The sequence below is a fragment of the Pseudorca crassidens genome, chromosome 5 (genome assembly GCF_039906515.1).
Source record: "Pseudorca crassidens isolate mPseCra1 chromosome 5, mPseCra1.hap1, whole genome shotgun sequence".
NCBI classification, from domain to species: domain Eukaryota; kingdom Metazoa; phylum Chordata; class Mammalia; order Artiodactyla; family Delphinidae; genus Pseudorca; species Pseudorca crassidens.
Genome location: NC_090300.1, coordinates 14,375,445 through 14,391,400, shown reverse-complemented (window position 1 = coordinate 14,391,400; position 15,956 = coordinate 14,375,445). Strand labels below are relative to the sequence as shown.

Sequence of the window (15,956 nt, the reverse complement as noted above, 5' to 3'; positions counted from 1 at the left end):
GGGGCTGATGGGATTCACAGGTGGGGCGGGGGGCGTACAGCTAGTGAGAGGACAGGAGACCAAGAGACTTCTAGTTTGGGATTTGAATCATCGGGGTAGATGATGGTGGTGGCACATATTTACTAAAATAGAGAAGAACAAGTTTGGAGGAGGGGGATAAAGAGCTCAGTTTGGGGATAATCTGGGGTGGGAGGTAGATGGAGTTACAGATGAGACAAGATCAGCCATGAGCTTTGTCGCCTCACATCAGCTGTTCAATGTGGGTCATGGCTACATGGAGATTCATTATATTATTTTTACTAGTTTTGTGTATGTTTGATGTTTTCCATAATAAAAAGGAAGAAACTTTGAGAGATAAAAGAGTTCTATGTTGGATGTTTTGTTTGAAATGGAAATTGAAGTCAGCAGTTGGGTATACGAGATTGGAGTTCACTGCTGGAGATGAAAAGTTTAAGCCACATAGAGAGGAGAGGGAGAGGGCCTGGCACTCAGCCTGGGGCATGTCAACATCTAGAGGTCAAGCAGGAGAGGAAGGGCCAGCGGAGGAGATGGGGAAGCAGGGGCTGACCAGGCAGGCGGGCGATCAGCAGGTGTTGGTGAAGCCAGGAGGAAAAGTGTTTCCGGGAGGGAGCAGCCAACCACGTGGAAGTTTGCTGAGAGGCCGTCACTGGATGTAGCAGAGTGGATAGTGGGCCACCGGAGTGGCTGGCTTCAGTTCAGTGCATCGCTGAGCGTGAACGCCTGATGGATGTGTTGGGGAGAGGGTGGGAAATAGGGAAGTGGAGCCAGGACCATGTATCCCTCTGAAATTTTTTATGTGGATGGTAGCAGAGAAATGGGGTAACAGCTGGGTTAAGGGAGAGGCTTGTTTTAATTGTTATGTTTTGAGAAGCAGCAAAGCACAGTGGTCAAGTGCCTGGATTCAAATCTCGGCTTTGCCACTTACTAGCTCTGGGACCTCAGTTTTCTCACATATAAAATGGGGATGATAGCAATACCCACCTCTTCGGGTTGTTGTGACGATGGAATGAATGCTGTACGTGGAGTGGCTAGCCGGTGGTGAGCGCTGTGTGTAGGCGTTTGCTGCCGGTGTCCTTATGTGAGGCGGCAGACCCGAACGCGAGTGTGTTGTCATGGAGACAGGGGAGCGGGGAGTGATGCGTGAGAGAGTGAAGGCTTGAGGGGGCAGAGAGCAGACTCAGCCCAGGTGGATGGGTGAGTGTTTGGGAGGAGCAGGGAGAGCACATTGTCACAGCAGGCCGTGGTGTTGACGGCACACACCGTTGAAGAGGTTATACAGTTGACAGAATTGTGTGGTCTTTCCTTGTCAGCAATTTACTTCAGTAAAACCATTTTCTTTTAATCAGATTCCTACTCATCAGATTGGTGTTCAGCCACAGTTAAAATCATGTCTCTGGGCCTTGGTGTCCTTATGTGTAAGATGACACACTATTCTGGATGATGACTACATTTTCCTTCACCTCTGAAATGCTCTGTGCCCCACCTGTGTTTTTGTTTCAGGTCGTCTCTACTACTGACTTTGTCTAAATTTTTAAGCCAGCAAATGAATGAATGGGAGTGAACAGGGGAAGGCGGCCAGGTTTCCCAGAGAAAGGCCCATTTCCTGAACAGAGACTTTTGTAGCAGCAGTAACATCAAAATATCGTCCATAAAACCCTTTCAGTCAGCATGATGGCATTTCCTTTTAGATGCTGACTCTGACAAAGCATTAAAAAAGTGTGCTAGTAAAAGTTGGCAAATGTATTGTTATTTTACTGAACAGTAGAAGAGTCTAGATGTTATTTTATGGAAAACTTCATTTCCTGCCATGTGTTTTAACTTAGGACATGGCTAGTTGAGGTTTCAGTTGCGAAATCTTTTGATCCATTGAGAACAAGTACAAATGTTAAAACATACAGTTTCTCCATCATGTTTTGCTTATTCACTAAAAGTAGAGAAAGAATGGCATATAACCAGAGCCATAATCATGGCTTAATTATATGAAATAGCTTCAGAATAAAATAAAAGACACGGCCTTCAAAAAGATTTTGCTAATGTTTTTAATCCCCATTGCTAGAAATCTTTGTATAGTAAACAGTATTTATATTAAGAAAATAAGGTGTTAAGAGGGAGGCATGTCTTTAAAAATCATGAATTGTGCAAAGGTATTTTGTGTGACCAGTTATAGCAGTTTTGCCCAGATTATTTGGACTAATAGCAACAGGTATGTTGCCTTTTGTATTAATACCAGTAGGCATAAAGCATCTGGGATCATTTTTGGTCATGGGGGCTATCCAGATGAAAACAGAACTTTTTCAATGGGAAGTATAACTTCTTTCCCTTCTTCATTGAATTTATTTGGACATTGGCAGATGATTGTTGAATTCATTTTATGTAGTCTAGCATTTGTTGGTCAAGCATGCTCATGTTTCAGCTGAAATTCTCTGTGCCTTTCCCCACCTCCCCTGTGATTATGAATGTCATTTCCCTGTGACCAGGTGACTCTTTGGGATGTGTTTAAAGCTTATACATATCTAGCTTTTAATGAATCTGACAGATGCCCATTAAACTGTTACAAATGAAATAATCTAGCTCTTGGCTGTGTTTTTGCAGATTATTGTATTGAAAGAAAATAATGACTTTACAAAAACAAATGTTTCTTTTTTGTAAACCTAAAAAAATAAGAGTAATAATGTCATGAGAGTCCTCTGCTGATTATTACTTTGTAATAAGATACTTAAAATAGAGTGTGTGGCAAACAAAGGAAGATTCCTATTCTACTGAAGAAATCCCTGCCTTCCCTGACTTTTCCACAGTTTTGAACATGAATTTAGATTTTCTTTAGTGGTCCCCCACTTGCTTTTTTTTTCTTTTCTTTTCTTTTCGTTTTTTTGTTTTTTTGAACAACAAATAACTTCTGAATTTCTACTAACCTTTGTTTTGGAAACCAATTTTAAGTCACTTTAAGTTAGAGTTTTCGTTCATTCTGCAGATATTTACTGAATCTTAACTATGTGTTTGGCCCCATGCTTGAGGCAGGGAAGTGACCTAGATGGAAATTCTATCCAGTACGTGACCTCAGGAGGCTTGTGGTCTGTGTGTGGAAAAGATCTGTTCATGAGTATTTATATTTACATTAAATGTGCTAAGTATGATAAGACAGGCGGAAAAATTTTATTGGCAGAGTTGAGAGGATGGAGAGGAGAGGGAGGACCTGGGTGAGGGGTGGTGTTTGAGCAGGGCCCGGGGGCCTGGGTGGGAGGGTGACAGGACTGAGGGCGGGTGCCTGCCCAGAGACGTCAGCAGGGCTTTGAGAGGGAGGCAGGTGTCAGTTGCCTTTAAGGACTGGCAAGTCGTCCAGTTTGGCTGGTAAACCAGGAGGAGCTCAGGCTGGCATGAGTTACCAAGGCCTCTGAGCATTTTGTTTGTAGTTGAGAGTTAGGGAGACCTTGGAGGGTTTTGAGCTGGTGAGTAACTCGGTGAGGTCAGAACATGAGGAATATTCGCCTGTTGTCTGTTTTGAGAGAGATAAGAAGGAGGCTGAGGCAGAAACTCAAGCGAGAAGAGCAGAGTTCTTGGCTTAGGATGGTGGTGGGCGAGCAAGGGGAGGAAGAGGCGTGAGCTGAATTCGTGGAACTGGCCTGTGTTAGCGATGAACCAAGACTGTGTGCGCAGGTACCAGTAGATCATGGATTTGACTTACTGACTCCAAGGTCGATCCAGAATTGAAACCTTGGCCTGAAACCTTGGTCGTGAAAGGCGGCTGCTTTTGCGGGGCCCTCTGAGGGCAGGAGCAGCCTTCTCCACCTCTGCGCCTCCAGCGCCAGGCACCAAGTTCAAGAAAGGTTTGTGGAAGGAATGAATATGCTGGGTTTAGTTGTGCCCATCAGTGCGTTTGCCATTGGATCAGGACTTTCAGGTGGTCAAGGGCCAAGCAGACCTGGGTGTGAATCCCGACACGGCCATTCCTGAGTGATCTGGAGCAAGTTACTGAACCTTTCCACTTCCTCATCTGCAGAATGGAGGGTAACAATACTGTCTCTCGGGATAGAATATGGTTATTCATATTAGCTGAATGAATTAATGCACATAAAACATTTAGCTCAGCACCTGGCGTACACCTGAGATAAATGCTCCTCAGACGTTGGCTGTTTTTACAGGGGCATGTAGATGTGAGCCTGTGATTGGCAGAGAAGTAACAGTGAATTGGGGTGGAGGGTTGTAGCTTTGGGAGTGCTTGAGGGCCTCAGCCCGGAGGTGAAGAGGGCGCAGGAGTGAGGCAGCTCAGAGGAAGTGCCTGGTAAGGAAGTGGGAGGAGGGGCGGAGAAGGGGCAGGAGGACCAGGTCAGAGAGGCAGGAGGGGGTCGGGAGAGTTCAGTGTCAGCCGTCCCAGGCAAGGAGGGTGCTTCAGGATGGAAAGGAAGTAGGAAGCATCAAATTCAGAGAGACCAGGGACGCTTGGAAGGGAGGCTGAGAACTGGGACTGGATGTTGAGTTTGGTTGTTCGGCAAGACATCCACCAAGCTTGGGAGAAGTCACAGAAGAGCAGAAGCCAGGTTTCCCATGGGTGCAGAGAGCATCAAGGGAGCAGGGAAGGTTCTGTTGGATGAAGAAGTATAAGTAGAGGCCAGTGTTAAAGGCAAGATTTCCAGAATAGCTTTTAAAGACGGTATGGCTTTTAGGTTTGTTCTAGCAAAACAATGAATAGACTGTGGTACCAAGACCACCATGCTTTATAGTGTGTACTGTTGTCCATGAGAACAGCTCCCCGGGGTGTGCGGCGCTTGGTCTGCGAGTCCCTGCATGGCGGCACTGGTGAGGTGGCATGTGCGATCGTAAATGGATAAAGTGTGAGATTTCTTGTAATAATGAATAAATACTGATAAATTCATTATAATTAATGCAATAAGATACATAAAAACAGACACTTAAGGAGCACTTACTGTGGGCCAGCAGCGTTATGTGTGCTTTGCATATGTTGTCTCCTTTAATCTTCCCACCAACTCTGTGAGGTACAGGTGCTGTTATTCTCATCTCCCAGCTGAGGCGGCCTAGGGTCACACGTGTGGCCAGGGTCACACAGCTGGTAAGTGGTGGCACCAGGCTTCAATACCAAGCAGTCTAGCTGTAGAGCCTGTGCTGTTAAAAGCCGTACTCTGCTGCTTCCTCTTTGCTGCTGAATTGTGGAGGATGAGCAGTTAGCATTAGACATCATGTCTGATGAGTCAGGGGGTCTAGAGGAGCAGGTTGAACCTGGAGGAGAGGCTGGTGGGAGCTGGTGAAGCAGCGTTTCATGCAGGGCGGGGGTGGGGCCAGGCTCAGAGGCTCCAGAGGGGATATTCACCCCACTTGCTCTCAGGGAGAGGAGGAGAGAGAGGACTGGCAAAAATACAGAGAAAGAGAGGCAGGGGATTTTACAGGAGCAAGAGAAAGGGAGAACATTTTAAGAGGTTTGTTGAGGTGGCGAGGGAGACCATCATCATCTGGAGAATTTTCCCGTGGATTTTTAAGAATTGTCTCCCACTGATAGTTTGACTTGACTTGGTCCTATTGGAAAAAAGGGGCTAGGGGAGCTAGCATTAGGGTGGGAGGCTCACTGACCTCGACAGATTCCCAAGGCGCCCCCTAATGGAGCTGTGAAGGTAACACAGTCAAGGAGAAGGACTGTGTTTGGTCACCTGCTACTGATTTGATTTGCTGCCAGAAGTGGAGCTGAAGGACAGTAGGTGGAGGAAAGAGTCATATTGTCTTTTCAGCCCTGTTGTGAAGAAATCCCAGGTTTGGGAGGAAGAGAAACCCACAGGCGGAAGAAACAAGGAATGTAGGAAGTAGAGGCATTTGGAATTTGAGGGGTGTTGGAGGCATGGATGTCACTGAACTGAAGAGTACCTGACTCAGACCTTTTTAGGATTTTCTGGAAATCAGATACATCGTTTAAAATAGTGTTTGTCCAACGATCTGTGGCAAAGGGCTGTTTTTGTTGTTTGAAGGTTGTGAACTCTTTATATCTTGTAAAATATAATAAACAATGAATTAGAAAAAATAAATGAAGAAAACAAAGGCACAAGGAGTACAAACCCAATTTGTTGTCTGTCATTAGATTAAACAGGCACACAACTTACTCTGTGAAAATTGCTTAAAATAAAAAAAAGTTTCTAAGTGCTTGGCTTTTAATTTCTGAAGTCAGCTTGGCGTGGGCTTCTGGAGGGCTCAGAACAAACACAGGCTTGTGGCTGACGGTGGGTCTCATTTACGTGCATAGCGCTGACAGAGCAGTCAGGCTCCAGGCAGGGCTGCATGGGGCTCCGGTGCCCCGGCTCTTCCCCAGAGCACCCAGCCTCGTGCGTGGCACACACTGCACGCTCCACAAATACACGCTTGTTAAACGGTCCCTCTCAGAGGTGAGTTTTGTATGCAGAATAAAATTCTCCCAAAATAATTAAAATTTGTTCACCTGGTGGTAGGCAGAATTCTAAAGCAAAGTGTGCTTTACTTTGTTTTGCAATTTTCAAAACCCACATCTTTGTAGATTTTTAAAAAAACCCAAAAACCTACCTAGCAGAAAGCCACAGTTTGTTCCTGAGTTGTGTGCACCTAACCTCAGCCACTGTGGTCTTTTGGCTCCAGGTGGTGTCAGCAGCTAAGGTGTGTGGAGCAGCTGATGAGTCCCCATCTGTGAAGAGGCTCCGCCTGCTTGTAGCTGATAAAGACTTTTCTTTTAAAGCCGGCCAGTGGTAAGTGGCTTTTCTGTTTCCTAAGTGTGTGTGTGTTCAAGGTGCCATCAGATACAAGAGCTTGTTTTTCCTTCTGGAAAGGACTTCTATGGCTACTGTTTCTGCCAGGGAGTAGGAATTCTAGAGCGTCTCCATTCGGCCTGAGCCTCTTTTTGGCATGGAGAATCTGATTCATTTCCTATCCTCAGCTCACCTTGGTTTTGAGCACATGACCCTCTCAGTCATAGATGAAAATTGCTGCCTTGAGTTTTCCAGATTGAAACAAAGCAGCTAGTTGTGGTCCGAGGACCTGACAACTCTGATAATTACATTCTGCAGGAATGGCTGCTAATAGAATGCACTGCAATAATCTAATCTGCTTCAGTTATGTGTTGCTGGGGGTTGATACACATTTTTAAAATTTTTATTTTATTTTTTATATAACAGGTTTTTATTAGTTATCTATTTTATTCATATTGGTGTATATATGTCAATCCCAGTCTCCCAGTTCATCCCCTCCTCCCTCCCTTGTTGTCTACATCGTTTGTTCTCTACATCTATGTCTCTATTTCTGCCTTGCAAAATAGTTCTGTACCATTTTTCTGTACCATCTGTACCATTTTTTCTAGATTCCACATATATGCATTAATATACAATATTTGTTTTTCTCTTTCTGACTGACTTCACTCTGTATGACAGTCTCTACATCCATCCACATTTCTACAAATGACCCAATTTCATTCCTTTTTATGGCTGAGTAATATTCCATTGTATATATGTATAACATCTTTATCCATTCGTCTGTTGATACGCATTTAGGTTGCTTCCATGTCTTGGCTATTGTAAATAGTGCTGCAAGGAACACTGGGGTGCATGTGTCTTTTTGAATTATGGTTTTCTCTGGGTATATGCCTGGTAGTGGGACTGCTGGGTCATATGGTAATTCTATTTTTAGTTTTTTAAGGAACCTCTATACTGTTCTCCATAGTGGCTGTATCAATTTACATTCCCACCAACAGTGCAAGAGGGTTCCCTTTTCTCCACACCCTCTCCAGCATTTGTTCTTTGTAGATTTTCTGATGATGCCCATTCTAACCGGTGTGAGGTGATACCTCACTGTGGTTTTGATTTGCCTTTCTCTAATGATTAGTGATGTTGAGCAGCTTTTCATGTGCCTCTTGGCCATCTGTATGTCTTCTTTGGAGAAATGTCTATTTAGGTCTTCTGCCCATTTTTGCATTGGGTTGTTTGCTTTTTTAATATTGAGCTGCATGAGCTGTTTATATGTTTTGGAGATTAATTCTTCCTCCATTGATTCGTTTGCAAATATTTTCTCCCATTCTGAGGGTCGTCTTTTTGTCTTGTTTATAGGTTCCTTTGCTGTGCAAAAGCTTTTAAGTTTCATTAGGTCCCATTTGCTTATTTTTGTTTTTATTTCCATTACTCTAGGATGTGGGTCAAAAAAGATCTTGCTGCGATTTACGTCAGAGTGTTCTTCCTATATTTTCCTCTGAGAGTTTTATAATGTCTCGTCTTACATTTAGGTCTTTAATCCATTTTGAGTTTATTTTTGTGTATGGTGTTAGGGAGTGTTCTAATTTCATTCTTTTACATGTAGCTGTCCAGTTTTCCCAGCACCACTTATTGAAGAGAGTGTCTTTTCTCCATTGTATATCCTTGTCTCCTTTGTCATAGATTAGTTGACCGTAGATATGTGGGTTTATCTCTGGGCTTTCTATCCTGTTCCATTGGTCTGTATTTCTGTTTTTGTGCCAGTACTATGTTGTCTTGATTACTGTAGTTTTGTAGTAGAGTCTGAAGTAAGGGAGCCTGATTCCTCCAGCTCCATTTTTTTCCCTCAAGATTCCTTTGACTATTTGGGGTCTTTTGTGTTTCTGTACAAATTTTAAGATTTTTTTTTTGTAGTTCTGTAAAAAATGCCATTGGTAATTTGATAAGGATTGCATCAAATCTGTAGATTGCTTTGGGTAGTGGAGTCATTTTCACAATATTGATTCTTCCAATCTAAGAACATGGTATATCTCTCCATCTGTTTGTGTCATCTTTGATTTCTTTCATCAGTGTTTTATAGTTTTCTGAGTACAGGTCTTTTACCTCCTTAGGTAGGTTTATTCCTAGGTATTTTGTTCTTTTTGTTGCAATGGTGAATGGGATTGTTTCCTTAATTTTTCTTTCTGATCTTTCATTTTTAGTGTATAGGAATGCCAGAAATTTCTGTGCATTAATTTTATATCCTGCAACTTTACCAAATTCATTGATTAGCTCTAGTAGTTTGCTGGTGGCATCTTTAGGATTAACTATGTATAGTATCATGTCATCTGCAAACAGTGACAGTTTTGCTTCTTCTTTTCCAATTTGTGTTCCTTTTATTTCTTTTTCTTCTCTGATTGCCGTGGCTAGGACTTCCAAAACTGTGTTGAATAATAGTGGCGAGAGTGGACATCCTTGTCTTGTTCCCGATCTTAGAAGAAATGCTTTCAGTTTTTCACCATTGAGAATGATGTTTGCTGTGGGTTTGTTATATATGGCCTTTATCATGTTGAGGAAGGTTCCCTCTGTGCCTACTTTCTGGAGAGTTTTTTTATCATAAATGGGTGTTGGATTTTGTCAAAAGCTTTTTCTGCATCTATGGAGATGATCATATTCAGTGATCTCTTGGTTATTTAGTAATGTATTGTTTAGCCTCCATGTGTTTGTGTTTTTTACGTTTTTTGCCCCTGTAATTGATTTCTAATCTCATAGCATTGTGGTCAGAAAAGATGCTTGATACGATTTCAGTTTTCTTAAATTTACTGAGGCTTGGTTTGTGACCCAAGATGTAATCTATCCTGGAGAATGTTCTGTGTACACTTGAGAAGAAAGTGTAATCTGCTGTTTTCGGTTGGAATGTCCTATAAATATCAAATCTATCTGGTCTGTTGTGTCACTTAAAGCTTGTGTTTCCTTATTAATTTTCTGTTTGGATGATCTGTCCATTGGTGTAAGTGAGGTGTTAAAGTCGTCCCCCACTATTATTGTGTTACTGTTGATTTCCTCTTTTACAGCTGTTAGCATTTGCCTTACGTATTGAGGTGTTCCTATGTTGGGTGCATATATATTTGTAATCATTATAGCTTCTTCTTGGATTGATCCCTTCATCATTATGTAGTGTCCTTTCTTGTCTCTTGTAACATTCTTTAAAGTCTGTTTTATCTGATATGAGTATTGCTACTCCAGTTTTCTTTTGATTTCCATTTGCATGTAATATCTTTTTCCATCCCCTCACTTTCAGTCTGTATGTGTCCCTAGGTCTGAAGTGGCTCTCTTGTAGACAGCATACCTATGGAGGTTTTTTTTTTGTATCCATTCAGCAAGCCTGTGTCTTTTGGTTGGAGCATTTAATCCATTCACATTTGAGGTGATTATCAATATGTATGTTCCTATTACTATTTTCTTAATTGTTTTGGGTTTGTTTTTGTAGATCCTTTTCTTTTGTGTTTCCCACTTAGAGAAGTTCCTTTAGCATTTGTTGTAGAGCTGGTTTGGTGGTGCTGAATTCTCTTAGCTTTTGCTTTTCTGTAAAGCTTTTGACTTCTCCATTGAATCTGAATGAGATCCTTGCCAGGTAGAGTAATCTTGGTTGTAGGTTCTTCCCTTTCATCACTTTAAATATACCGTGCCACTCTTCTGGCTTGTAGAGTTTCTGCTGAGAGATCAGCTGTCAACCTCATGGGAGTTCCCTTGTGTGTTATTTGACATTTTTTCCCTTGTTGCTTTTTTTAAAAATAAATTTATTTATCTATTTATTTATTTTGACTTGCATTGCGTCTTCATTGCTGCATGCCGACTTTCTCTAGCTGTGGTGAGCTGGGGTTCTTCTTCGTTGCGGTGCACAGGCTTCTCACTGCGCTGGCTTCTCTTGTTGCAGAGCATGGGCTCTAGGCACTTGGGCTTCAGTAGTTGTGGCTCGCAGGCTCTAGAGTGCAGGCTCAGTAGCTGTGGCACGAGCTTAGTTGCTCTGCAGCATGTGGGATCTTTCCGGACCAGGGCTCAAACCCACGTCCCCTGCATTGGCAGGCGGATTCTCAACCACTGTGCCAGCAGGAAAGCCCCTCCCTTTTTTCTTTTAATAATTTTTCTTTGTCTTTAATTTTTGTCAGTTTGATTACTATGTGTCTTGGCATGTCTGTCCTTGGTTTATCCTGCCTGTGACTCTCTGTGCTTCCCGGACTTGAGTGGCTATTTCCTTTCCCATGTTAGGAAAGTTTTTGTGTATAATCTCTTCAAATATTTTCTCGGGTCCTTTCTCTCTCTCTTCTTCTTCTGGGACCCGTATAATGCGAATGTTGGTATGTTTAATGTTGTCCCAGAGGTCTCTTAGGCTCTCTTCATTTCTTTTCATTCTCTTTTCTTTATTCTGCTCTGTGGCAGTGAATTCCACCATTCTGTCTTCCAGGTCACTTATCCTTTTTTCTGCCTCAGTTATTCTATTGATTCCTTCTAGTGTATTTTTCATTTCAGTTATTGTATTGTTCATCTCTATTTGTTTGTTCTTTAATTCTTCTAGGTATTTGTTCTTTAATTCTTCTAGGTCTTTGTCAAACGTTTCTTGCATCTTCTTGATCTTTGCCTCCATTCTTTTTCCAAGGTCCTGGATCATCTTCACTATCTTTATTCTGAGTTCTTTTTCTGGAAGGTTGCCTATCTCCACTTCATTTAGTTGTTTTTCTGGGGTTTTATCTTGTTGCTTCATCTGGTACATCTCTGCATTTTCATCTTGTCTATCTTTCTGTTAATGTGGTTTTCATTCCACAGGCTGCAGAATTGTAGTTCTTGCTTCTGCTGTCTGTCTTCTGGTGGATGAGGCTATCTAAGAGACTTGTGCAAGCTTCCTGATGGGAGGGACTGGTGGTGGGTATAGCTGGGTGTTGCTCTGGTGGGTAGAGCTCAGTAAAACTTTAATCCGATTGTCTGCTGATGGGTGGGGTGGGGTTCCCTCCCTGTTGGTTGTTTGGCCTGAGGCGACCCAGCACTGGAGCCTACCTGGCTCTTTGGTGGGGCTAATGGTGGACTTTGGGAGGGCTCATGCCAAGGAGTACTTCCCAGAACTTCTTGAGTTTTCCAGATTGAAACAGCAGCTAGCTGTGGTCTGAGGACCTGACAACTCTGATTACGTTCTGCAGGAATGGCTGCTAATAGATTGCACTGCAGTAATCTAATGTGCTTCAGTTTTGTGTTGCTGGGGGGTTGATCCATTTTTAAAAATCAGTCTTCTTTATGTCAAATGCAGAGTAAACACAGCAGTCTGAAACTGGTTGTTCTAACGAGGTGTGTCACAGAGCTGCCCACCCTCTTGCCTGAATTCCTGTATCCCTCATAACTTGTCTGGGTTGAGTTGAAATATTTTGCTGAATTTATTATCAGGATCCCCCATGGGGCCCAGCCCACATCACACTCTGGACTCTGAGAGCTGGTCAGTACGCTGACAGTGTAACAGCCCAGCTGTCCCACTGTTCCCGCAAATGGCCTCACTGCGCTGGGATTCAAGTTGAATTGTAAATAAAGCAACTTGTATTTCCTTAGGAAAGGTGTGTTTGGGTGTCTGTTTCCTTTATTGAAATAAAGCATTCATTTCTAAATGAATTTCTGGCATGTCAGTCTTGGTTGTCTTTCTTAGGAGTCACTTGACTAATTTTGGCAGTCCATCTGGAAATGTGGTTTTGTTAGAAGGAGGATGTGTGATAATAGCAAATGTGATAATAGCAAGAGTTAGCAGTCTTGTGTTAATAGTTTGCCTTTGAATTTAGAACTAGAAAACAAGATGCTGATTGCAATAATTTGCGTTTGTGAAGCAATTTACTGCAATCTTTGCACATGTTCAGTGATACATATTAAGTGAATTTGGGCTGTTTTAGGGGGGAGGGCAGCGTTTTTACCCTTCCAAACTAGTTTAGCAGTTTTTACATTGAAAGTGCAAACTTTAATTGTAATGATCTATCTTTCCACATTTCCCTTCTGGGGAAGTGTTTGTGTCCTGTGCACACAATTATCTCCCTGCCTCCAACTCAGAGTTGTGCCAAGACTCTGACCCCAGCGTCCTGATTAGAAAAAGCCTGTGCCTTCGTCACACTGCTGCTCCCATGGCGTGTGTGTGAGTGTGTTGGCACTTGCAAACTGTAAGTTTGCAAACTGTTATCTGATAAGAAAAATGTCATCCTTCCCTGGTGATATACATAGAAATAGGGTCTCCCTGTGAGCCTCAAGATAAAATCACTCAGGGTGGGTGTTACATGCACCGTATCAGTGAATGGATTTGGTAATATCACCAGTGTTGGGTCTGTCCCCCTGGGCGGCTGTATCATAGCGTCACACGCCTTGTGCTCTGCAGACTGCCTGGCCCAAAGGCTTGCTTTTCTACCTGCTGGCTCTGTGATATGGGCGGCTTTCTTCTTGCTCTGAGCTTCCGTTTCCATGTCTTTAAACAGGGAATAGTAATATTTTTGTGTCTTGGGGTATGTCGGGCAGAGTTTGTTTTGTTTTTTTGTTGTAGCCAGTGTTTCACAGTCAGTTAGATCATCTGTGTTGGTGAGGCCCAAGGGACAGATTGTAACTCTTAGCTCCTCTGCCAGTTCCCCTGCAGTGAGGCTATTGTTGGAAGAGCAGCAGACCTGCGAGGAGTGGGCCAGTGCACAGCTCCACTCCCTGTGATGCTGTCCCTTGTGTGCAGTCAGTGTGTGCTCCGCACCTGGGCTGTGCACAGAACGCACCCAGGAGAGCAAGGCCCAGGCGTTTTTTGGAGAGAGAAAGGTGTGTCTCTGACTTCGTACAAGATAACACAAGGTTTTATGCTTGCAAGTGACTGGGCTGTACTAAGAGAGGAGGACACTGAGAAGAAAGTGATTAGAGGAGCAAGATTAGAGAAATAGGACTCTTCCCCCCCCCCCCCCCCCCCGCCACCCGCTGGCAGGGCAGCTGCGCTGTAGACGTATATAGAGACGGCCTCACAGCCCTGACTCGCAGGGCCACGCTGAGGTAGTGCTGCGTTCCTTGGCATCTTTGTTCAGATGGTGTCCTCCTCCAGTGCTTGTCTGATGAGCACTGTCTTTCAGGACTCCTCAGTGAAGTCCTTCCTAATTCCTCCACCCCTAGTGGAATTGACTACTTCTTCCTCGCCTCCCCTCCCCACGTCCCACCCCCCAAGCAAGTTTTTTTTTTTTAAGTAAAGCAGCAGCTTTATTAGTTATTTGCCTGAGAAAATCGGGATCACATATGTTGGAGCTAAGAAGAAACCTATACTAAGTACAGGTACTTCCAGACAGATCTCAAATGATGAGCGTTTTCTCTCTGCCAAGCAGAGTTTTTCATAGCCCCATTAATCGTGTTTATTTGTTAATTTTCCTCTCACTTGGGAGTTTTTTGAGGGCAGGAACCAAGGCATACTTGCATCTTTACCTGCAACACCAACCCCAGTGCCTGTTCATGGTGGGCAGATGCCGTCTGTCGCGTTTGCCGAGTACGGTAGCTGATGGCTAAAGCATTGTCGTTCGGCTGTGGTTTGTGTGCCTGCTCTGTGCTGGGCCCTGGGGCAGGATGGGGCTGCCTGGTGTGTCACATTGGATGTGGATATGTGCGCTTCACTACAGAATTAGGTCTTTTCTCTCCGCTCTTCACGTACTCACTCATCTGGTTGCTGATCCTGCAGAGGGCATTTTTAAAGGGGTGCATGTGCGCGCGCTTGTGTGTTTAAAACTTAATTCTTTCTTAGAAAGATGTTTTATTAAATACGTATTGTACATATTTTCTTAAGTCCATTCAGATGAGGTTCTTCTGTAGCATTTCATGAAGGAGTCCTTTTAAAGGCAAAGGGTTTCCAGAGTTACTAGAGAAGAGGGACACCTGAGAGAAAGGTCTTTATCAACATCAAGCAGCAGAGGGTGCTATAGTTCAGGAGATAAAGCAGCAAAAGTAGCTCAGAGATTAATTTTTTTAAACACAGAAGCTATGGAGATGCCATTTACCTCTTCTCTGAAAGCATATAGCAACTGTGTTAATAAATGTTAGCTATAGTCTTTTAAAATTTGTATCTTGTCTGAAATGGAAGGGGAATTAGAATATTCATGGGAAAGAAGGAAGTGAATAAATGCGAAAACAGCCTGGGGACCTTTTCTGGAGCACTTCCAGTCCAGAACTGGTTTTCTAAGACTATAAAAAAATGGCCAGATATCTAAGGCCAGAGATGAGAAGAGAACATCTTTTAAGGCCATACATAGATCAAATCAGGAGAGAACGTCAAGTGCTTTTCGTGTAAGCCTGCTGGTAGGGAAGCAACTGGAGGGAAATGATACTATTGCTTTTTTTTAATACTATTGCTCTTTGATGGCTGAGAAGCAGCTATATTGGATATTTGAGTTTTCTGGACATGGAGATGAGAATTTCCTGTGGTCCCAGTTTCTAAAGAGTTTCCCTTTCCTTGGTATGTGACTAGATTTGTTGCATTTCCTAGAATCACCCCCCCAGCCCCCCCCCCAAAAGTTTCTGTGGCATAGAATTCAGTTCAGTAGAAGAACTCACAAGAGTTCTCGACTACAGGAGAATGGTTAGAAGAGAAGAAGGAAAATGAGACTCTTGGAACTTAGGAGCCCGCATCAGCCTGTTTAGTTTTTCAAATGCCAGTGAGAGAGTGTTTGTTGCCATTTTTTTCCCCACACTTTTTAAAAACTTTTATTGAGATATACTTTACATATCATAAAATTCACTCATTTAAAGTGTACAATTCAGTGATTTCTAGTATATTCACAGAACTACAGTGATCAATCAGCCCAGACAAATTTTAGAACGTTCTCATCATCCCAGAAAAAAACTCTGCACTAATTATCATTCAGTCCCCATCCTCACCCTCTTAGGCAACCACTGTTCTACTTTCTGTCTTTGCAGATTTGCCTCTTCTGGACATTTAATATCAATAGAAATATATAATATGTGATCTTTTTTTGTGACTGGTTTCTTTAACTTAACATAATTTTGTTGTTCATCGATGTGGTGGCATGTGATCAGTATTTAATTCCGTCGTGTGGATGTACCACATTTTGTTTATGCCTTCATCAGTTGATGAATGTTTAGATTATTTTGAAACTTTTAGACTATTATCAATAATGCTGCTGTGAACATTCATGTACATGCTTTTGAGTGGACATATATATTTTTTTCTCTTCGGTATATACCTAGGAGTGGAATTGCTGGTCA

The 15,956-nt window shown here is 42.9% G+C and overlaps 1 protein-coding gene across 2 annotated transcripts in view; it reads left to right on the top strand.

The window, feature by feature from the left end:
* The window catches only part of OXNAD1 (oxidoreductase NAD binding domain containing 1), a 55,742-nt gene that overhangs the window by 21,081 nt on the left and 18,705 nt on the right, over window positions 1-15,956 (top strand). For both annotated transcript variants that reach the window (XM_067737400.1, XM_067737399.1), the window contains one exon: window positions 6,628-6,734. In XM_067737400.1, coding sequence (XP_067593501.1) covers window positions 6,628-6,734 — 107 coding nt within the window. The remainder of the gene's footprint in view (window positions 1-6,627; window positions 6,735-15,956) is intronic.